At 43.6% G+C, this 22,723-nt stretch overlaps 1 protein-coding gene and 1 long non-coding RNA gene across 5 annotated transcripts in view; both read left to right on the forward strand.

Annotated features, from left to right (window-relative positions):
- Window positions 1-427: 427 nt before the first annotated feature.
- EML4 (EMAP like 4) overlaps window positions 428-22,723 on the forward strand; it is a 159,378-nt gene continuing 137,082 nt past the window's right edge. The window contains exon 1 of one of the 4 annotated variants that reach the window (XM_083494222.1): window positions 428-871. In XM_083494222.1, coding sequence (XP_083350348.1) covers window positions 847-871 — 25 coding nt within the window. In that variant the 5' untranslated portion in view covers window positions 428-846. The remainder of the gene's footprint in view (window positions 872-22,723) is intronic. The other 3 variants (XM_083494226.1, XM_083494221.1, XM_083494227.1) reach the window with 3 other exon arrangements.
- On the forward strand, window positions 9,420-16,864 carry LOC310702995. The gene is made up of 3 exons (XR_014523874.1): window positions 9,420-10,021; window positions 10,432-16,523; window positions 16,561-16,864. It is a non-coding gene; the product is annotated as an uncharacterized lncRNA (long non-coding RNA).

The raw sequence follows: 22,723 nt of genomic DNA on the forward strand, positions 1-22,723 counted from the left end.
AACAAACAAACAAATAAACAAACAAACGTGAACCTGAGACCAAGGGGCTTCTTTTCCACATACAGCTGCGGAATCCTACGCCTTGCCCCCCAAACGACTTATTCCCGAGCAAGAGAGCAAAGGACACACCCATCAGAAGACAGCAGCAACTTCACAGTGCGCACATGCACCGAGACTGCAGCTTAATGGTCCGGCGCTTGCTTGCTTGCGACATACTACTCGACTCAATTCAACCTGTTGCAAGACAGACCGCGGGCCCACTTGCCGGTTGGGACCACGGAGCGAGCCCGGTCTTGGCGCCGGTGCGCCGCTCTCCAGGCTCCGCTCGGCCTCGCGCTGCTCCCCGCGCTCCCGCGCGCGCCAGCCCCGGACCCTCCTCCTCCTCCTCCCCCCACCCCCGCGCGGCGTGCGCAGCGCCACCATCGCTGGAGGGGAAGCCCCGGCTGCCAAGTGGGGCGGAGTCGGAAGCGCGAAAGCAAAGAGGGCTGCTGCGGGGCGGGCCTGAGAGCGGCAGCAGCTGCTGCGAGGGCAGGAGCGAGCGAGCGGGCGCGCAGGCGGGTAGGCGAGCGGGTACCGGCCGCGCGTCGCCCTTGCCCAGCTGCGTGGGGAGCAGGAGCGGCGGGTGGCCCGACAGCCAAGCAGCGCCGCGGCTTGGGAGAGCCCAGCCGGCAGGCGGGCAGGGCGAGCGAGCGAGGCGAGCAGCTCCTGCCCCAGGCACCCAGGGAGTAGCTGCTGCCGCCGCCACCAGCCGCCGCCGCGACGGTGAATGAGCTGCTCCCTCACTCCGCCCGCCGCCTCTTCCCAAGCGACGACAGCGGCTCCGCGCGGGGCTCCTCTGCGCCCAAGATGGACGGTTTCGCCGGCAGTTTGGGTAAGTTGGGGCGCCTGGCTGCCCCTCGGAGGGTGAGCAGGGAGAGAGGTGCCGCGCTGCCCCCTCGGGCGGGGGAGGGAGGTATGGACTCCCCGCCCCCCAGCCCGGGATTTTTCAGGTGGAGGCGTGTGTGCATGAAGAGGAAAACGCACCGCACTTCTTCGCCTTGATCTTTTATTACTGTGACCCCCCCCCTCCTTGAGGGTTGACGTGTAGGGTTACCTTGATGCAGTTCCCATCTTTCTTCTCGCCGTCGCTTGCTCGTCCCCCAATATCTCCTTCTTCTCTTCCTGAACTGCCCAGCAAAAACCCTTCGTTTCTTCCCGCCCAGGAAATGCATTTTGGTGAGGAGGTGCATTTTGGGGGTGGGGGTGGAAAGAGAACCTGCGACGGGCATCGGATGGAACCGTGTCAGTGTCAGTCTTTTGGTTTGCCTCGCGAGGGACGGGGCCGTCTTCCTTCCCTTGACTGAAGTGTGGGGAGGGGGTGTCGACGAAGAAGACAGAAATTTTGTTCCCCCCACGCCCCTCGCGTACCCCCCCACCCAGACTTAAGGAAAGCGCCGGGAGACATGCATGGTCTAGATCTCGTTATCATTTGGTTGCAAATGGGCGTTTCAAAGGGAAAAGCGTGGGGTGCCACCTCACGCTGTCGCCGAGCCTGTATCTTTTGCAAAAAAAAAAAAAAGCAACAAAAACAAACGCCACCAGTCACAATATGGAGTAAAATGCTGCCTGGAGAACGAAACTAAATCCTTTGGCAGTCTTGGTTGAGGTGTACAGTGTGCTTATATCTGTCTGCTCTTTTTTCTCAGAGGTTTAATTGGCTGATGCACCTGCTTTCCTGTGCATCCAGTACTTGCACTGCTTGGTGTGTGCATAGGGTTGGAGATTATGGCATGGGAGTTAATGTGGATGAACCTGTTATTTGCCCTTAGGCAGTGAAGCTAAATAGTATTTTCACTTTTGTCTAGGGCCTCACACATCTTTGCTGTTTTCCCGGCTCACCAGTGGCCTTGCTGAAAAAGGTTTAGGATGCAAGTAGATGTGATGCTTTAGTGTGACCCAGTGTGGGCTGATTTTATTTAAAGGGGGGCTGTGCTTCCAATGGCCTTTAATGTGGGATGGGGTAAAAGCACAGCGTGAGCTGCAACATCACACCCCTTTTCCAGCCCATGCTTTTCACTCCTTTCTCAGAATCTCTACTCCACAGTTGTTCTTGCTACTGCTTGGAGTTCACCTCTGATTATGGAGCCCTGATGGGAGAGAAATGCTTTTGGGTGGGAAAATGTAGGCTGGATGAGAAAGGCCTCAGCCTCCCTTGCCTGCCCATGTTGAGCCTTAAATCTTCCTTCCGCATTGTAAGGAACTGAGAGTGACCTGACCACATGACATAATTTGCCACTGCAAAAGATACTTTATCTCTCTGAAATAGACGCCCGAGGAAGGAACTTGTCTTAACTGACTGTGTGCAGACAGTAGTTTGGATGGATGGCGGCTAATGGATTGAAGTTGAATCCTGACAAGACAGAAGTACTGTTTTTGGGAGACAGGGGGCGGGCTGGTGTGGAGGACTCCCTGGTCCTGAATAGGGTAACTGTGCCCCTGAAGGACCAGGTGCGTAGCCTGGGAGTCATTTTGGACTCACAGCTGTCCATGGAGGCGCAGGTCAATTCTGTATCCAGGGCAGCTGTCTACCAACTCCACCTGGTACGCAGGCTGAGACCCTACCTGCCCGCGGACTGTCTGGCCAGAGTGGTGCATGCTCTAGTTATCTCCCGCTTGGACTACTGCAATGCGCTCTACGTGGGGCTACCTTTGAAGGTGACTCGGAAACTACAGCTAATCCAGAATGCGGCAGCTAGACTGGTGACTGGGGGCGGCCGCCGAGACCACATAACACCGGTCTTGAAAGACCTACATTGGCTCCCAGTACGTTTCCGAGCACAATTCAAAGTGCTGGTGTTGACCTTTAAAGCCCTAAACGGCTTCGGCCCAGTATACCTGAAGGAGCGTCTCCACCCCTATCGTTCTGCCCGGACACTGAGGTCCAGCGCCGAGGGCCTTCTGGCGGTTCCCTCATTGCGAGAAGCGAAGCTACAGGGAACCAGGCAGAGGGCCTTTTCGGTGGTGGCGCCCGTCCTGTGGAATGCCCTCCCATCGGATGTCAAGGTGATGGACAACTACCTGACATTCAGAAGACATCTTAAGGCGGCCCTATTCAGGGAAGCTTTTAATGTATGATATTTTAGTGTTTTTTGGTTTCTGTGGAAGCCGCCCAGAGTGGCTGGGGAAACCCAGCCAGATGGGCGGGGTACAAATAATAAATTATTATTATTATTATTATTATTATTATTATTATTATTGTTGTTGTTGTTGTTGTTGTTTGCTGGAGAATGAAGTGTATTGTACAAAAGTTGTTTCCTGTGATACTGTATGTTCATTTCCCCATATTGCTGTGGGGTCAAATTGTTTTAGTCTTTTGCAGTTCTTCAGATGCTTTTTGTGAAAGATGGAATAAACTCCCAGCAGTTAGCCTGGCAGCCAGAATTTAGACACGATCATTGTAGTAGTGCCCATGAGTATCTCACTGGCTGTTTGAACGTCACACCGTAGTTTACATTTAACTAGTCAATATTTCTCCTCAAACCACAAGCAGAGAATAAACCGTACTGATGCTTTGGAGAGAAGCAAACCATGAGCCTGTGTTCATAAAGCACAAGAAACCAAGGCTTGCGGTTTGTTGCTCTCTACAGGGTGAAATAAAGCAGTGATATTTGAGCAGCGTGTACCACCACACTTCTCATTTGTGTAAGTCATACTTAAACATTAACTATTTGGATAATGTGACATGTAAGCAAGGCCTTCCTATCTCTCTGCTTCCACCCCAATAGATCTGGAGCAGCTACTAACACTTTAAAAATATTTAACTAGGAGGAATGAGTGCATACCCACATTTATGTACATTGCCTTTTACAATCGAGTAAGAGGTCAGAATTAATGCAGGGTTAAATCTCAGCAATGACCCCCTGCCATTAAAGAACACTTTAAAATTATTATTCTGTTCTGTGAGGAACTCCACTGCTTGGACCATTTGTCTGGCAAATAATCACGACTTGGGTCTCTGAGCAGGGCTAGGGGAAGTGGGTGCAAATAGAATAGAATCTAAGTCTGCAGACTGTAGCTTCCTCACACTTCTCACTTCAGCCTCTAGTGAACAGATCCTTTGGGTTTTGTATTTGCAGAAGTGCAACCTTTCTTGAAACATTTCTGCTTTTTGAATTATAATCGAGGGATGAGGAGTCTGTGCCCCCCCCAGTGTTGTTGAACTCCAGCTCACATCAGTTTCAGCCAACTTGACCAGTCACGAGGGAGCTTCTGTTTTTATCACTTCTAATACGCTACTAATGATAAGCTACTAATAACTCTTGATCAGGGCAAAAATATTGCATTGGCCTTCATAGGAAGATAGTTCCATAGCTCCGGAGAAGCTTATCGCCTGCATAACCTTGGAATGTTCATGCAGAATTTCACCTTTTCTTTCCCTCCTCAATTTCCAACCATGTGATCAGTTTTAATCTCCACAGAGCCGAATTTCATAAATCAGCTTATCTTTTTATGTAAGAATTTGTCACAAATATAGCTTGTTCTTTTTTTACTTGGCAAGGTCCCAAGAATAGAGATACACATGTTGGCATTGGGCATACAGAAAGAGCACCAACCAGCTCCTGATCTTTAAGGGACATGACCTCAGATGTGTCATGTAGTCCTGTTGAAACTGGAGACGTGCATAGCTCGTGCTAGCCTTAGTTAATGGTATGGACCCAGTATTTTAGCAAGGCATAACTGAGTGTACCCTTAGTTTACATGTTAATGCTCCTTCACACACACACAAAAGTCCTTGTGTTCAAACAAAGTTCAAACAAACAAACAAAATATTGCATGCCTGGTGTCAGACTACTGCTCTTTTCAGTAAAACGGCATGTTTCTGTGTGCAGCTCCAGTTGCATGCAGTCTGAAGTGTTACTGTCCAGACATGGGTATATGCCTTCATTATGCAGTAGGCCTGCTTGAAGTCAGGCATGTGAAACACAGTCTCAAGCATTTACCCCTAGAAGTAGGCTCCACTGAGTGTAATGGGACTTAATTAAATGCATGCCATTCTTTTTAGGACTTCTGCCTTAGGTTGGGTTTATGCATTTTGTAAGGTCAGTTGCCTATTATTATTATTATTATTATTATTATTATTATTATTATTAGGGTAGGGGGAAGAGGGGTAGAGCCTCACTAAGTCAAAGTCTTTTGAGAAGCCAAACTTAAATTCTGGACCAATTAAGTCCCTTCTCCCTCCTGTGGGCTTTTGTGGGAGATGGGGGAATTCCCCCACCTCCCGCAATAGCAGAGAGAAGGGGGGGGGATCATATTTTTTTCCTTGATATCCCCCTCTGAAAACTAGGTGCGCCCTATGGTCAGGTGCGCCCTATAGAGCGAAAAATACGGTATGTGATTGCTCTACTGGTGTGTTGTGATTCTGTAGAATTGCTTCCTTCCTGCAGTAGTGAATTAAGTTCAGGAACTTGAGTGAATGTTTTGCCGAACCACCCCCAGTGTGTGTATACTAAGTCCCAATCTAGGAAGACAAACCTAGGAAGGTTTATCTTCCTAAATTAGGAATCAGCAGTTGAACAGATTCTCATGTGTCTTGCAGACTCTGCTTTCCTTCTCAAGCATCAAGGGTGTTCTGAAGTGGCTGGGGTGACCTGAGAACCAGAAAGGCTCCTCTCCCCTGTTGAAATCCCATGCCAGCTGTAAACTCACAGGGTGGGATTAGGCAAATCACACTTCCCCACCTGCAATATTAAGATGATAGTTTAAAACTTGCCACCATATTGGAGAATTTTTGGCCAGTCTCCCTGTGTTCTGTTCTTGGGCAAGGTGCTTTAACCACGTGATAAGTTATCAGTTCCATGTTTGGGATGATATACAGGTTAAATAGTTCCGTTATTAACATAAACCATTTTTAACATTGTGGTTTAATTGTTGTAGGCTGCTCTGGGGCCTTAGGGCAAAGAACAGGTAATTAATACAGATGTCTTGCAACTTGAGTGGGGGTTAGGTTCTGGGGATTGCGCGTAAAGCTGAAATTGCGTATAGCCAGAACCACCCAAAACTGCCCCTGCATGAAAACCCAGTGCAGAAAGAGCTTTTAAGCTCTGTGCCTTACATGCGTTTAATTAGTGCAGTTGCGGATGGCCGGCAACCAAGTGGATAAAGCTGTGATCATACAAGTTAAATGCATGCAAGTTGTGTGTTATTACTACTACTACAATGTGAGACATGGTAGGAAGGTATTTCTGCTGATGCTGAATCTTTATACTGAGACAGACGACTGGTCCGTCTAGTTAGATATTGTCTATGCAGTGGCTCTGCAGGGTATTAGGCAGAAGTCTTCTAGCCCTACCTGGAAATGTTGAGGATTGAACTTGGAACCTTATATACACAAAACAGGTCATTTCCCGCTGAGCTGTGGCCCTTCCTATTTAAATTTGTGCTGAATGAAATGGCATTCTTCTAGATTTGTTAGTTTGGGAGTGCTTCTGAGCTCTTCTTTGTCCTTGGGTGTTGACGTGACACACGTTCAGATGTACCTTTGGATGTGTGGGCTGAGAAGGATGCAGCATCAAAAATAAAAGAGACAGCTTCTAAGTGGTACTGCAAAGTATCTTCAGTAATAGACTTAACAAGACAACAAAGTAGTCACGTTTCATATACAGTGGTGCCCCGCAAGACGAATGCCTCACAAGACGGAAAACCCACTAGACGAAAGGGTTTTCCGTTTTTGAGCTGCTTCGCAAGACGAATTTCCCTATGGGCTTGCTTCGCAAGACGAAAACGTCTTGCGAGTGTTCCGATTTTCCCCCGCTTCCCCCCCTTTCTCTAAGCCGCTAAGCCGCTAATAGCCTTTTAGCCGCTAAGCCTTTAATAGCCGCTAAGCCGCTAATAGGGTTGCTTCGCAAGACGAAAAAACCGCTAGATGAAGAGACTCGCGGAACGGATTATTTTTGTCTTGCGAGGCACCACTGTACAGCAGTACCTTGGTTTTCAAACAGCTTAGTTTTGAACAACTTGGAAATCGAACGCTGCAAACCCGGAAGTCACTGTTCCGGTTTGCAAACTTTGCTTCGGAAGCTCCTTCCTTCCATTTTGACTGTTGCGCTGCTAATTTGCACCCCCCTGCATCGTAATTAAAGCCTCCTTCCTTCAGTTTTGACTGTTGTGCTGCTAATTTGCGCCCCCCCATTGTAAATGAAGCCTTCCATTTCTGACTGCAGTGTTCTGAGGTGATATTTGGTGCTTTTGTTTTTGCTGGGTTTTTTTCCCTTCATTTTTGTTTGTGTGGCTTTTTCGTTTTTGTGACTGTGACTTGTTCTTCTATGAGACCGTGACTTGTGACTTCGTTTTTGTGACTTGTTTTCGTGACTGGAACCCAGTTCAGCTACTGATTGATTGATTGATTGATTGATTTTGTGATCAGCTACTGATTGATTGATTGATTGATTGTGTGACTGTGGAAATGGATAAAAGCCCCCCATCCAAACAATGACTATCTTCAGTGCAGGTAAGTTTTTTTTTAAATCATCTACGTTATTGTCTTATTTTATAGTACAGTACATAGATTATTGCTTTCATTTTATGGATCAATGGTCTTGTTGGATAGTAAAATTAATGTTAAATAGCTGTTTTAGGGGTTGTTTTTAAAAGTCTGGAACGGATTAATCCATTTTGCATTTCTATGGGAAAACGTGCCTTGGTTTTGGAACGGACCTCTGTACGGATTAAGTTTGGGAACCAAGGTACCACTGTAAAGGATTTGGAACTTGCTCTCCAGGGAAGATTGGATGGCTGCTATACCATTAACAGTCTTTGTTTGTTTGTTTGTATTGTGTAGACATTCCTTATTTAAGAAAACTTTGGTTAGGCTTGCTGGCTGTCTTGAAGTCTTTTTGAAGAAAGATGGGATGAAAATGTGCTAGCAGATAAACCCATAAAATACAGTTAATAGCTGAAAAAGTGAACATTCCTCCGAAAAGGAGATTCTTTACAGTCTTTCGGAAGGAAAACATGTGTACACATGTACTATATTAAAAGCTATGATGAGGGGGAAATAAATTTCAAAATACTCCCTCTTTGTCTGAGGTACATATAACACCACAGTATATAAATTCAGATCTGCAGCCCTACACTAAAACCCATAACACTTTCATGTTGGGTTTTCTGGAAAATGTTGCTTATTGAAATGATCTTGAGCGTGAGCCTAACCCTCTAGGTTTTAAAATGTTTATCCTGGCAGTTGGGGCATCTGCCTGAACCAAATCGGTGAACCATAATTAGCAGTATGCTGCTTAAATCTGGCTCCCTGCCTGTTATTCCATCCAGTCTCAAATAATTTTCCTGGGCATTTTGAACCCTGTGATCAAGAAAGTACGCAGAATGAAATTATAATGGCTCCATTCCTTTTTCTTAAAAAGAATGTATTTTGCCTGCGGGTGACTCATGCAAAGATGATAGTTAATATTTATGAGCATCTTTATTCCAATGTTGAGGTTGATCAGCATATCAAAGAGCAATAGTATTCGGTCAACCCTTTAAATGCCGCCCTCCTACCTTCCTAGTACGCCTAAAGAAAATACATTTTAAACACACACACACACACACGCGCGCACAGGCAGAATATGCTTTTTCAAGGTTATAAAATCACCGCTGAGTTATTTGTTCTTGTATGGAAATGATTTTTTAAGACCTTATCGCTCGTGTGAGTATTTCTTCCATTTGTAATTGTGCTGTTGGTGCTTGTTTGCTGTAAAGAGAGCCTACATGTGGCAAGCATTATCAGATCATGTCTTGTCCTTTACACAGAGCTCTGTTTCAATATGCTCATTTCTGAGTTGTATTTGATTTTAAAAATCTTCTGGTCTAAGCCAAATTTTCTAAAATGAAAATTTTCTCATCACAGAAGCTTTTTCTGGAGGACAAGCGGTTTTAAGAAACGGGCCCTTCCTTGCTTAATCATCTGTTGGCAGTCCGGGCAACGTTAACAACTGCACTTCATGGTGCTGTGAATGCAGGAAGCAATGGCCTTGCTCTGATCTGGCTTTATGTCACCATGTAGACAAGGAATGAGAACAACAATTCTTACCCTCACTCTGCTGCCAGGCAATAATGGAGAGGTATATTGCGCTGTGGGTTAAACCACAGAGCCTAGGACTTGCCAATCAGAAGGTTGGTGGTTCGAATCCCCGTTACGGGGTGAGCTCCTGTTGCTTGGTCCCTGCTCCTGCCAACCTAGCAGTTCGAAAGCACGTCAAAGTGCAAGTAGATAAATAGGTACCGCTTCGGCGGGAAGGTAAACGGCGTTTCTGTGCGCTGCTCTGGTTCGCCAGAAGCGGCTTAGTCCTGCCGCTGTACACCGGCTCCCTCGGCCAATAAAGCGAGATGAGCGCTGCAACCCCAGAGTCGGTCATGACTGGACCTAATGGTCAGGGGTCCCTTTACCTTTACCTTTATATTGCTATCACCACTACTGGTAAGATGAGCTACTTAAAGAATTGGCCAAAGTGGTGGAGAGCATTGTCTTCACAGTCTATGAAAGGACAACATTGTTCGGGGTTTATTTTGACTAACCCTACAAACTGTTCAAACATACGTAGCTATATTCTAGGTTAAGATCTGGCACGTGGGCATTGCAGATGTTTATACAACTAAAGCTCCCTATAAATAGCTAATGATTGGAATGTTTTGCTTTTCCACATCTGCATGCTATTAATTATTATTATTTGTTTGTATTTTTCTCCTGCCCTTCTTTCATGGATCTGGTGGCATCATACAGCTACCTGCACCCCATTTTATTCTTGCAATAGCTCTGTGTGGTGGGTTAGGGGACTGGCTCAAGATCATGCAGTGAGCTTTTACTATTAATTAGTCACCACACAGCCTGTTAGCCACAATCCTGTACCAGCCGTGTTTGAAGCCTCCGTTGAATCTATCGAAACTTATTGCTAAAAATGTTGGTGGAAGTATTGTGCGATACACTTGGAAATGGTTCTAGCCCTTTGATATCTGCAGCACTTGTTGTCCTTACAACTAAATATTGGTATTGTCAGGGAACTGACATCGGAGATAGAGGCGGAGGGAAGGCTCTCAAATGATGCTGGAGAAGGGCCCAGCAGGGAGAGAGGCAGCTCCACAGATGGGGAAGCTAATCAGCGCAACACCAGGGATATAGAGGGGCTGATGGGGGAATCGGCGAGAGGGCTCCAGGACTCTTCACTGGACACCAGCGGGGAGAGCACAGGTCCTCCGCTACCCACGCCCACCCTGCGCAGAAGACTTCCGCGCAGAGAGAGTAGGAGGAGACTGGGTGTCAAACAACTTTTATGTTGGAAAAGATTTAAGAAACGCCCACTGACTGATTCTGCTAGCGACTGAGGCAGCCACGAAGTGCAAGGCAACAAAGCCTGGAGAGGCGGCAACTTACACACGAGCAACCCATACTCATTACAGGTATCAAGGGTGATTCCAGTTCCTTCTCTCCCTCCATCTTCTTATAGCAGTTACAGTCATACCTTGGTTCTCAAAAGCCCCAGAACTCATACGTTTTGACTCCCGAACGATTGAAAACCGGAAGTGAGTGTTCCACTTTATGAATGTTCTTTTGTAAGCCAAACGTCCGACAGGGCTTCTGCAGATTCTGAATTGCAGTCAATCAGAAGCCACGCTTTGGAAGTCTAACGTTTCAGAAGTCGAATGGACTTCCGGAACGTATTCCGTTTGACTTCCGAGGTACGACTGTACATTGACTGCAAGCTTACCACATTTTAACAATGTTCTCTCTTCCTAATGGGCAGATGCCTAAATGTTTAGCTTTGACGTGTTAACGGAATGTTTGTGCAATAATAATCATTCTGTATGCAGAAGAATCGTGTCCAGGGAAAATCCTGAGCCTTGATTGGATAGTTCTGTCTGCATGTAGAAACCTCTCTCACAGAAATATTGAACCTACTCTAGCTGATGTAAGGGCTTCATAAGCCAGTCATGCATACCTATATGAACATTCTTCTCCTGCAGCACTATAGGTCCTTCCTATCTTTTTATGCATTCAGTTTCAATTTATTGTTGTGTAACTTTATTATGCCTAGCTGGTACCTGCTAATAGTAATTGTATGGGCTTCCATGTTTTCTTAACGCCTTGGGAATCTTGTGTAAGTGCATTTGCTTAAATACCTTGCTGGGAAAGCTGCAAATTCTTCAAGCTAATTAGCTAGCTGAGAATAAATTGTCACAGCTATTGTGAGCATGTGTTTTCCCAGTGAAGTAAGCCTTTTTGCAGAGCCAGTTGCCTCATTAATAATTCCTCCTGTCATTGTTATCTGGATGTCAGAAACGTTATTGCAGATGGTGCCCTGACAGTGCAGGCAGAAATACCTTCCTACCATGCCTCTTGCAGTCTGAAATATTTGACACAGCTGTCCTCTGAATTTGGACTTTCTAGTGGAAACTTGTGAGATCAAACAAATCCATTTCTACAGATAATTTCTGAAAAATTGTGCTTGAGATTAGAAGTAAAGAATTGTATGTAAGCCGTGGGAAACTGCTGAAGTCTTAGAGTGCTAGAGGGAGGGCATAAATGCATATGTTGCAAGCTAGCTTTCGCAGCTGAAGCCATTTATTTATTTTCTTTCATGGAAACTTAACCAGCTCTGTAACTTATGCCCATTTTTGTAACCGCTTTGCGGAAATACAGTGGCATAAGAATGGGAATGTCTTGGCACTATTGTGACCGAAAACTGCTTGTGACCCCCTTTAGCAAAATGTGTTGTACTGCTATGGGCCAGGGGTTAGTAAGTTGGACTTTGAGCTTGAGAGAGCTGGGTTCAAATCTCAACCTTCTCTGTGAATGCATGGTGTGGTGTTAGGAAATTTGCTTTGGTGTTGCATCAGAAAAATATATACAGCAGGTCACTCCTGCAAATATTTCTGGAAATATTATGTTAATTAGCAGATATGGTTGAGAAACATGAGGTTGTGAGTATAACTATCAAATACAAATTCTTAGTTGCTAGCACAACCTTTGTAGGTTCCATAGATGAAAGACACACTTAGAGGACACATTATGTACATTTTATTTATTAAGAGAGTTCTATACTGTCCTTTACCAAATATGATTATAGGGTGGTTTACAAAAAACTAAAGTAACATAAAGATACACACACATACACATTATGTAGAATCATTAAATAAAAAACAATAACAACCCAAGAAAACTGCAAAGAGTTGGTGAAATGTGTGGTTTTTGAATGGGTGTCTGAAAGAATACAAAGTTGGGATGAGATCCATCTCAGTGGGGAGGTCATTTTACACGAAGGGAATGATCTCCTAGTGTTTTAAACTCATGATTAAAAGCTTGTTAATGGGGGTCTTCGCATCATGGGTGTGTGTGTGTGTGTGTGTGTTAACCCATAAAGAAAAGAACAAAGTAGTCTTTATTTTTATTTCTTTATGAGTGCTCAATATTTCATTAAGAGTTTCTGCCTGCTCAGTCCTGGGCTTGTGACCCATGCACGCTTTCTGTCCTTATTTTAAATACTACCTACAATATTATTTTAACAACTTGGAATTATGTGAGCCTTTCTAGTGCATCCAGCTAAATTGGCAGGCTTTCAACTATGTCCTGGGAACATGGGAGGTTGATGGCTTAGTTGGTTGAAGGAACGCTGTCAAGTACATTAAGCACAAAAATCTGGCTTACCTTGAAGGGGATAACTTTTTGGATGGATTTATCCATCCTTCTGAGTAAGGACATGCGGATGTGTATGAGAGAACAAATTTAAGTATTTGTCGAGCACCTAGAAAGGATGTCGTAGAAGAGTGCAGATTTCTCTATTTTCATTTAAACATTGTGCTTTCTGTCTGTAATGTACAACCTAGAGCACTAGCCCTGGAAACGCCCTGAAAGGTCTTCTCACAACCATTCTTGCAAGCCATCCCATGGGTGTGGAAGGCTGTAATCTCAAAGGGTAATGATCCTGTGCTAAAAGTCAATCTCTGACTTTTGTCTTCTGGGTTTCTGGGGGTTTTCCTGTTGTTATTCTGTCTCTCACAGCTACAATAAACCTACCATTAAAATTATGGACTGGTCATTTCTTTGTCAGAGGGCAAACGGGCAAATTTAGCAGAGGATTAAATACTTTCTCCCCTCATTGTACACAGTGTCTTTCTGACTCCTTGGGCAAATTCTATGAAACCACTTGCCTTAAGGGAAAACAGTTCTTAAGTATTCATGCCTTAATTAGTCTGTACCCTTTTACTTCTCCAATGCAAAGATAAGGAAATGCGTGTCATATAGAATATATAACTTTTCTGTTCCCTTATAATGTATATACCTAGAGACAAAATTCCAAAGAAAGAGAGTTGAGCCAAGTAATATTCTGACTCCCCCACGATGAACCTTGAACTACAAGGGCTCTTACGGATTTTGGAATGAAATGGCATTTTCTTGTCACTGGGAACCTTAGTTTAAGGAGCCCTGAACTGCTAACCATTTATATTTATTTCTTTCTTTCTGTTTGGAGCTGAATACAGCCCTTTAAAAACAAATGAACTATGCACTGAATATGGATTTCAAGGCAATAGAGAAACTGTGGGATGACATGAGGCTGCCACAAGGTTGAAAGGGGTCAGAACATCCACTTTGCCTAAGGTCAGGGTCATTTTTCAGTAAATTGTTTTGCAAATTTGTTACTTGCATTTATAGTCGGCCTTTCTTGTGCAGAACTGAAAGCAGCATATGTAAGGTTCCAAGGTCATCTCTAGATATGCACTGGTCACATCCTGACATTTTTTAGTACAAGCAAGGTTGCTGTGTCACGCAACTGCCGAAACAGTTGCTACAGTTAACATCTACATGTAGTTGTAGAGGCTTATTACCAGTTTTCCTTAGGATATGCATGCTACCTGTCAATTCCAGTATTTCTGCTTTTAGCTTGAAAATATCTGAGTCTCCCACAATCTTGATAGCATTTGCTCCATGAGCCTGGGGGTTCTATCTCATCAGTGGCCATTATAATTTGTTTGAGTGCATTCTGGAGTTGAACACTTAATGAGCATCATGGTGGAATTGAACAGTACTGAAACATGCCCTTAAGATACATTTTTTCATCTGGTGGTGCTTCCGCCTCTTGGTTTTGTGACATTTGGAATGAAGGAAACTTGTTTGGGTAATGTTATATGCTCAGGGTTTTTTTTCCAGCCGGAACTCAGTTCCAGCACCTCTCAAGTGGGCGCCATTGCCATTATAAGAGGACAAGGGAGGCGTTCATGGTGAGTTCCAGCACCTCATTTTCTAGAAAAATAGCGCTGGTTATGCAGAGATGACATATATAAGGGCATGAATCTGACCACTAGACTCTGGGTTTCAGATGTTTGGGAGCTATGGGCCGTTTTTAAAACAAACAAAAAATCACCAGGGGCCTGTAGGAAAATTTGCAATTCAAAGCCATGTAGTTTCTGTCAACTTGTGAGTAGCTTCAATTTTTCAAGAAGAGAAATATTCCCTTGCATTGCCAATGCCAGCTGTAAACATCTGCCTGAATGCAACATAATTTGTTTAGAGCTTTCCCCCTCTTACATTATGTAACATAGGTAATAAAACCATTTACCTGTCTTGTTTAAACTTGATGATATATCTTACGTAAATTGAATCTTTGTAGTTTTCCCACATTTAAATTAGTGCAGCTGCTTTAGGCTGTGTAGACACACCTACCACCTTGTAAAACGTTTTTCCCCCGTTGCTCGCGGTGAAAACGGAAATGAGTTTCAGAGCATATAATTTTGAAATTGGAGGAAAGTGTAGAAGTGTTTTTAATACTGCTCCATTTTCAGGAAATTATTTGGAATATGTAATTTACTTGGTCAAGAACAAGATGGCTGGGCTGATTTCAGTAAGCCTAGTCTTCTTCCCTTCTTTGGCGATGACTCGTAGCCGAGTAAGTTTGCTTTCCATGAACACGGTCTTAACAGTGAGTCCATAAGTGACTGCGGTGGCCAATTCTGGATCCACATGTCCTTCCACAGTGGGGACGCCAGAGTTGATCACAATGAGGGTTTGCCAAATGTGCCTTCCTCTTAGCACGTTTCTCCCTTTCGACCTGAGTTCAAGCAGCTTCAAAGTCCATGACACCTTTGGTAAAGGCTTTTCTCCAACTGGAGCGCTCACAGGCCAGTGTTTCCCAATTGTTGGTGTTTATACTACTTTTTTTTAAAGATTTGCCTTGAGAGAGTTTTTAAACCTCTTTTGTTGACTACCAGCATTACACTTTCCATTTTTAAGTTCGGAATAGAGTAGTTGCTTTGGAAGACGATAATCAGGCATCCACACAACATGATCAATCCAATGAAGTTGATGTTGAAGAATCATTGCTTCGGCAGGTGATCTTTGCTTCTTCCAGTACGCTGGCATTAGTTTGCCTGTCTTCCCAAGTGATGTGTACAATTTTTCAGAGACACTCTTGATGGAATGTTTCAAGGCGTTTGTAAGTGGTCCATGTTTCACAAGCATACAGTAAGGTTGGTAGTACAATAGCTTTGTAAACAAGCATTTTGTTTTCCCTGTGAATGTCCCCATCCTCAAACACTGCACTTCAGTCAGGAGAAAGCTGCACTCACATAGCTCAGGCGAGTAAGCCTAGTGAACAGCTAGTCACTAAGAAGGAGGAAAGAAAAAGAACTCAGATCTTGTATCATTTCCTTATGAGGGAAATAGCTCTTTCAAAGAATATAGGATGTCCAGTAATTGACCACTCCTCTATCTATCCACCCTCCTTGCTTGTGACACTAGTTTATGTAGAACCGCTCTGATTTTTTTTAAAAAAATATATGGTGTGCTTCCTAATAGTGTTTTGTTCCAGGTGATACAAACCAGATATTTTCAAGCAAAGCAGTAACGTTTTGCAAGTCTACCTAATTATATTTTCTTGCAGTATGTAATTGCTGGAAACCAGCATTTTGTATGAAACTCCTCAGACTTTCTTAGATTAGTCACTCCACCCCACTCCCCGAGTTGAAGTGATTGCTGTTAATATGGATAACATGTGACTTTGCTTATGCAGATATTCTGCTAATGTGCTCTGTATAAGAATGCCAACAGTGGTTAGCTTTTTTGTTTTTTGTTAATGAAGTGAGTTTTCAGCAGTGGAATATGTTTGGCATGCGCTTGTGCCAGAATGTGTGAAACTGAATTATTTTTTTGTTCTTTTAAAAAAGATGATTGCCTAGTTTCTTACATTAGTTATGTGTTGGCAGACGAGGACCCAGTAAGACAACTCTGTTTGAGGTAAAGAAGTTATGTAGCTTTATGTGGATTAACCTGAAAATGGGAGTTGATACAGGTTTTTCTACTACAGAGAAGTGCTGCTTCCCTCGGCTCCCCTCTGTGCTCATTCCATATCAAATGCCAATTATCTCTTCTTATTTGTCCCTTCTATTATTCTTCAAGTAGGATTCTCTTTTCCACCCTCACTATGCCTTCTGCAGCACTGTGCATCTGTATCTGTTCAAATGTATTTCTGCTTTATTTCATTTTTAAAGAAATAAACAAGGTGGTGTTTTTTTTCACTCTTTAAAAATTGCTACAAGAAGGAATTCAGCTTTGTGACTTAAACAAATCTGGAAGAACAGACTTTCTTCTTTACTAGATCTGGGGAGAAAATTCTGCTTTAGCCTAAAATGTTCTGAGCGCACTTCTACAGTGGGCTTACTCCTGAACATCTGTATGGAAACTTTTATTAGCTATTTAAACACATTCAAAATAAATTTTAATGTGCCCCTAGCCGAAAGGGTTATGTCAGCAATTAAAATATTCAAATATCTACGTGGGGCAGCTAACAATTTAAAAATTCATCAAGCTAGCATAATAAAATAGTTAAAAGAGATTAAAAAACAATGCCACCCAGGGTGGAATTATTGTATTTGCTTTCACGTAGAATTTAAAAACCAGGCCATTTCTAGCTGCTGCCTCCGCAGTTCAGTATTTTGAAGTGAAATTGGTAACTGTTGGAGTGTCTTTTTCTGCCATGTACGCTGACAAACTTCAGTGGTAATTGGTTGGTACTGCTTTGTCTCTGTTTCAGACTAGAGCAGTGTGCCCTAGTTACATGTTAAATGGCTTTTTTCATTTTTTTAGGAGGTGAAATCTAGGCCATGGGAACACCAGAAGGACTGTCAAGTGGTGACACTGCTACATGAGAGGGGAAGCGAATAGCCTCTATCACTCACACATACACGCAAGCACATGCATGTACACAAATGCACACTCTCTTATTGATGTTTTTTGAGGGGAGGGTTTCATGGTAACTCAGCTGCAGGCAGTACTCTCCATCCCCCGCGCCATGGAAAGAAGCATTGCATTGCATTGTTGAAACACACAAAGGGTAGACAACTGCAATATCTGAAATAACACTTTCTTTTTAGTTGGGTGGTGTGATGAGCACAATAACTGGATCAATTATATTTGTCATGCCTTTGCTTTCCATTGTGGATGCTTGGGATATGTGTGACAAGGCTGGTAACTGCATTTTATTTCTAAAGCATTTAATGCTTTAATCTCCTTTAACAAATCTAATTGATTTAATACATTTAATATATTGCAAAGCCTCAGTGGCACTTACATTTCAGTTTAACAAACAGAATCTATCCCCTAGGAAGATGAGTGGTTAAGAGCGGTGGACTCGTAATCTGGTGAACTGGGTTCGCTTCCCTGCTCCTCCACATGCAGCTGCTGGGTGACCTTGGGCTAGTCACACTTCTCTGAAGTCTCTCAGCCCCACTCACCTCACAGAGTGTTTGTTGTGGGGCAGGAAGGGAAAGGAGAATGTTAGCCGCTTTGAGACTCCTTGTGGAGGCAGGATATCAAGTCCAAACTTTTCTTCATCATCCTGTTGTAGGGAGCATCAGGAGCTATCAATGTCACCTGTCCAGGTGCGTTGCCCGGGCCTGACCCTCTGTAATGTATTTCCAAGGCAGAAAGAGATGGCCATAGCTTTGTGGCAGTTAGGAGAACATTTCTTAGACTGCTAATGAGGTGTAGATGGATATCACCCAGTGTGTCTAGTCAGTGCTGCTGATCTGACTAGAACATAGGACTTTTCCACACGACCTGTTTGTTAAACATTCTTTCCCATTTGCTTATACAAAGCTTACATGGAGGTTAGACTATGTGTTCTTATTTACTGAGAAATCATGTGATAATTTCCATGTGAGTTAAATTTCCAGTTATACATTTTAACTGTAACTGAAGGCACTGTTTAATAACATATAAATGTGACACATTGCTAACATATGTTTTCTCTGGACAATTTTTATTTATTTATTTATCTAGCATTTGTTTGTGGGAGGAGAATGTAAGACCACACGTTTAGCCAGAATTATCCTGACTTGCTTGTGCAGTGGCTATACGCTTTCTCCATTAGTTTGTAGATTTTCGCTTTTTGGTGCGTTTCCGTCACTTCCCTAACTTCAAAATTACAGTTTCTTTTTAAAAGGGCTTGAATTGCTCCCACAAAATATTGACGTCGTGGAGGTAGCCATGGTGGGAACTGCTAAGGTTTAGGGGGCATCCATGTTCCCTCTGCTGGTTCATAAGCCTCAAGTGGATCTGTGCTTCTTCTCAACAGATCAGGGATGAGGCATGCCAGACGAGAGGGCATAGGTTGCTGCAGGAAAAAGGAAGGACTGGGGTTTAGAAAGTGTTCCTCCAGGTGTATTTTCATTAAGTGAACAAGGCTTTTCAGATCTGGCAAATAAGACTGACAGATCAGCCTGGCTTCCTGGGGCAAGCAAGGAGCATCTGGGACTAAGCACTGAGGGGTTGGACCATGATGAAGTGTCACTATCCCCACTTCCCTACACTGCCACCAGCTTCCATCTATGGTACCAAAAAGCCAGCATTGCTTATCTGCCTATACAGTGGTACCCTGGTTCACGAACGGCTTAGTTGATGAACAAATCGGCTCTCGAACACCGAAAACCCAGAAGTAAGTGTCCCGGTTTTTGACCATTTTTCGGAAGCCGAATGTCCGATGCAGCTTCCACTTGAGTGCAGGAAGTTCCTGCAGCCAATTGGAAGCCATGGTTTTTGAATGGTTTCGGGAGTCGAACGGACTTCCGGAACGGATTAAGTTAGAGAACCAAGGTTCCACTGTAAAAGGTGTAATCTCCAAGATAGTCTAATGAAAATGTTAGGATTAAGGCTTCCAGAATTGTGTAAATTTTTACACTGTTTTTATATGTAAATAGCTTGAGAACCTTTTTGTTGAAAGAGTGGTGCTGTGTTAGAGCGAAGTCAAAAACTACTCCTTCCCCTCACTCGTCTCAGCCAGGTAAAACCGGGCCTCAGCCATTGTTTGTTCTTTCTCTCGTGGTGGATTGAAGGGGAGTGATCCGTACTTCATTCTACAATCCTATGGGCTGATACAAGATTGCACCGCAGATCGTTTATTTGAACAAAAGCCTTATTCGGAAGAACTTTATTCATCCCTAGTTCAACGCGCACTTATTAAAGAAACCTCTTGTCCTGTGAAAAATGGCTGTCAGTCTTTGCTGGGAGCTGGAGCAAATATATATATCTATATCTGAAGCTGGTTACAATTGCGTGGGAGTGTTTCTGGTTTGGAAAGCTGGCCTCTGGTCTCCAGGGAGGCTTGGAAAGGCTGCCAGCTCTTCAAGGATGGCGAGGGCAGCAGCTCCCCCTTTGATGACAGTGAAGAAAGAACGAGGAGAGTTGTGATGGCTTTTGGCATTGTGTTCTGTGAATGGCATCCAGTGGCTTCTGTTCACTTGTACTTTGGCTCCTAACTGCTAATTGAGCTCTTGTGCAGTGACTTGGAATTTTCCTTCCTTGACAGCTAGTCCCCGGCCCTTGCAGCGCTGACAGGAAAAAGCCAGGATTCGACACCATCTGGCCGCCACCGTACAGCATGCAGTTCAACTCTTCCTCAGAAATATTTTCACTTTCGTTAATTCTGAGTCTGGTCGACATGCTTTCCATATTCCCTTTCCGTGCCAGAGACTGTCATGAGCTGTTTTCTTTCCAGATGATTTTGTGATGGCGTTATAGTAGTGTTTCCCAAGCATTTGATGCACACTCTCCCTTGCATCACCCTGCTTTGTAAACTGCCAACTTAATACTTTTATATCCCCAAAGCCTTGCTTGTTTATGCAGTAGTGAGGAAGATACCTCAGACCTCAGGAGATTTAGCCCTCGATACTCTAGTCTCCTTAGACCTTCCTTCCTGGGCCACAGCCCTCACCGGTCCTGCTCCATGCTTTCCTTGAGTGCTTTTGCTTGGCTGGAGTTTGTCCTTAAACTGTGACAATGCCTCTTTTCTTGCCTGTATAGAGAGAGGCACCTCTGCCTTTTGTGTGGCTCAAATGGAGCCTCTTGGGAGAGTACTCAGATTGAATAAGGTTTCCCGCCCTGTCCTAGGCTCCATTTGCACTGTACATTTGAAGCATCAACAACATCCCGCTTTAAACAGTCACGGCTTCCCAAAAGAATCCTGTGCAAAATGTAGTTTATGGATGCTGATACTTGTTGAGAGACACCTGTTCTCAGAGCTACAATTCTCAGAGTGGTCCCTCTTCCCAGAGAACTTTGGGAAATGTAGTGATAGGCAGGAGGGAGCAATTTGAAAGTTGTGGAGAGAGGCTTAGGAGCCAGAAATGCTTTGCATTTTGCTGTATTATAATATGAATTTGTGGCATTCAAGCTGTAATGCAAAAGTCATACAGCAATCTAGCACAGCACCAGAAAAATTGCCCCAACAGGCATAAAAAATTGAGTGGTCCACCCTCTGCAATGTTTAAGTGCTTGTGGAGAGGGGAGTTTGAAAACCACTGATTTAGGCAACTTTATGCAGAATAAGGCTGTCAATGGCTACTAACCATCATGGTTGTATACTACCGCCACTATTGGAGTGGGTATGCCTCTGAACACCAGTTTCTGGAGAACACGTGCGGAGAATGCTGTATGTCTCCAGAGTACCATCTTTTGGAGAGCAATAGTTAGAGAGAGATACAGCCTGCACATTCTACTTCCTAGAGATACCTGGTTTGGCCACTGTGGTAAAGGGGACGCTAGACTAGATGGACTTTCTGTTTGATGCAGCGGGTTCCTCTTATGTTCTGTGTTTCTATGTGGATCAGTGTTCTGGCCATTGGTTCTTGAAGGAGGCGATCCTACATGAGATAGATGACCCCATCCAGAAAAAAATATAGCCAAAGCAACAAATCACACAGGCAGAAGTTAATTAGATTAGGGTTATGCAGACCTCATATGGGATCTACCTTGGTTTTTACTCAAACATTGATACTCATGAATTGGGAACTGGTGCAAAAGGCATGCATTTACAATTAAAGAATTATGAGCCTACAAATTTGTTTCGACATCCAGAACTGAACTGAGCTCACAGCCTGGTTCAGCCTTCCTCCCAGTTTTTCTTTATTTCAGCAGTATAATTTAGGGAGTTGGGAGAGAGGTTGTTGTTGCTATTGTTAAACGATTGGGAATTGGAAATCCTTGCCTGAAATCACCTATACTGGTAGATCCCAAATCTACCTTCTGCCCACCCCTGATTTATGTAGCTCACTAGTATTCTCAAATTCAAAGGTGCAGCATTTATAACCTTTGTCAGTTGCAGGGATAGATCACCTGCTTTCTCCACTTAGCAAATATCACTTTGGATGCAGTGCAGCGTGCTAAAATAAGACGGCGATTGAGAGAGCTTTTCTCAGTTTAGATAATCATTGCCATCATTATGTTTAATGAAGGGATGGTTGTTGGCTTGCTGGCCCTTTCTTTTTCTCCATCCATGTGTTAATAATATCAGGAGCAATTTCCAGATTAGTTTTAATTAGGTTTAACAAATATGCTGTATTTTCACAGATGAGATAAGAAGGAAATTATGCTATGGTTAGCTAATGTTGCGCAACTGTTTGTTCTTTCCCTAGCAGGAGGCTTTATTGTGTTAAATTCTACAAAACACGTGAGATGTGTGGCCATCATGGCCGCCATCACAGTGATCACTGCCAAAGCAAATCACATAAGTAACAGCTCACTGAGGCTTTAGAGACATGATATAATTAGTGATTTGCTTTGTAGCCTTCATGCGCTCATCTCCAGCTCATTATTTATTTCTTTGTAAAAATATTTATGTATTGGCAATTCATCCAATACAACATGGTGGTGTATAATATATATAATATATTGTACAATACAATATATACAATAAAATAAAAAATAGTACAAAATAATCGTTTAAATGACTGGCTAAGCAACTGCACAAAATGGTTTTCAAGAGATGCTGGAAAATCAAAAGCAAGGGTGCCCACTGAATCTCTGCAGGAAGAATCTTCCATAGCACAGGACCAATGGCACTAAATGCCCAGCCTCTCTACTAATGTAAAAGACCTGTTGAAAAACCTATAATGAGAAAATGTGTAAATGTATCTGTAATCAAACAGGGCTACCTTGCTAAGCTATTCAGTCTTGTATGCTTAAGCCAAGAAATTGTCTCCTCAAAGATATGTAAGTACATAATTTTGATTCTTTGTATATAGTGGGAGAATTTGTATTTACTTTGTATTTAATTGAACACCTCGAAGTGTATCATGTTGATTCTGATAAGATTCCGTTTGGATTATTATCAGTTAGCACTAGTAGATGCATTAATGGCACGAGACAGCTGAAGAAGCCCAGAAAACTGTGCTCAGGGAGTGTGCTATCTGCCAACCCCAACAAATT

The sequence above is a fragment of the Podarcis liolepis genome, assembly GCF_965112155.1.
Source record: "Podarcis liolepis genome assembly, chromosome: 3".
Taxonomy (NCBI): Eukaryota; Metazoa; Chordata; class Lepidosauria; order Squamata; family Lacertidae; genus Podarcis; species Podarcis liolepis.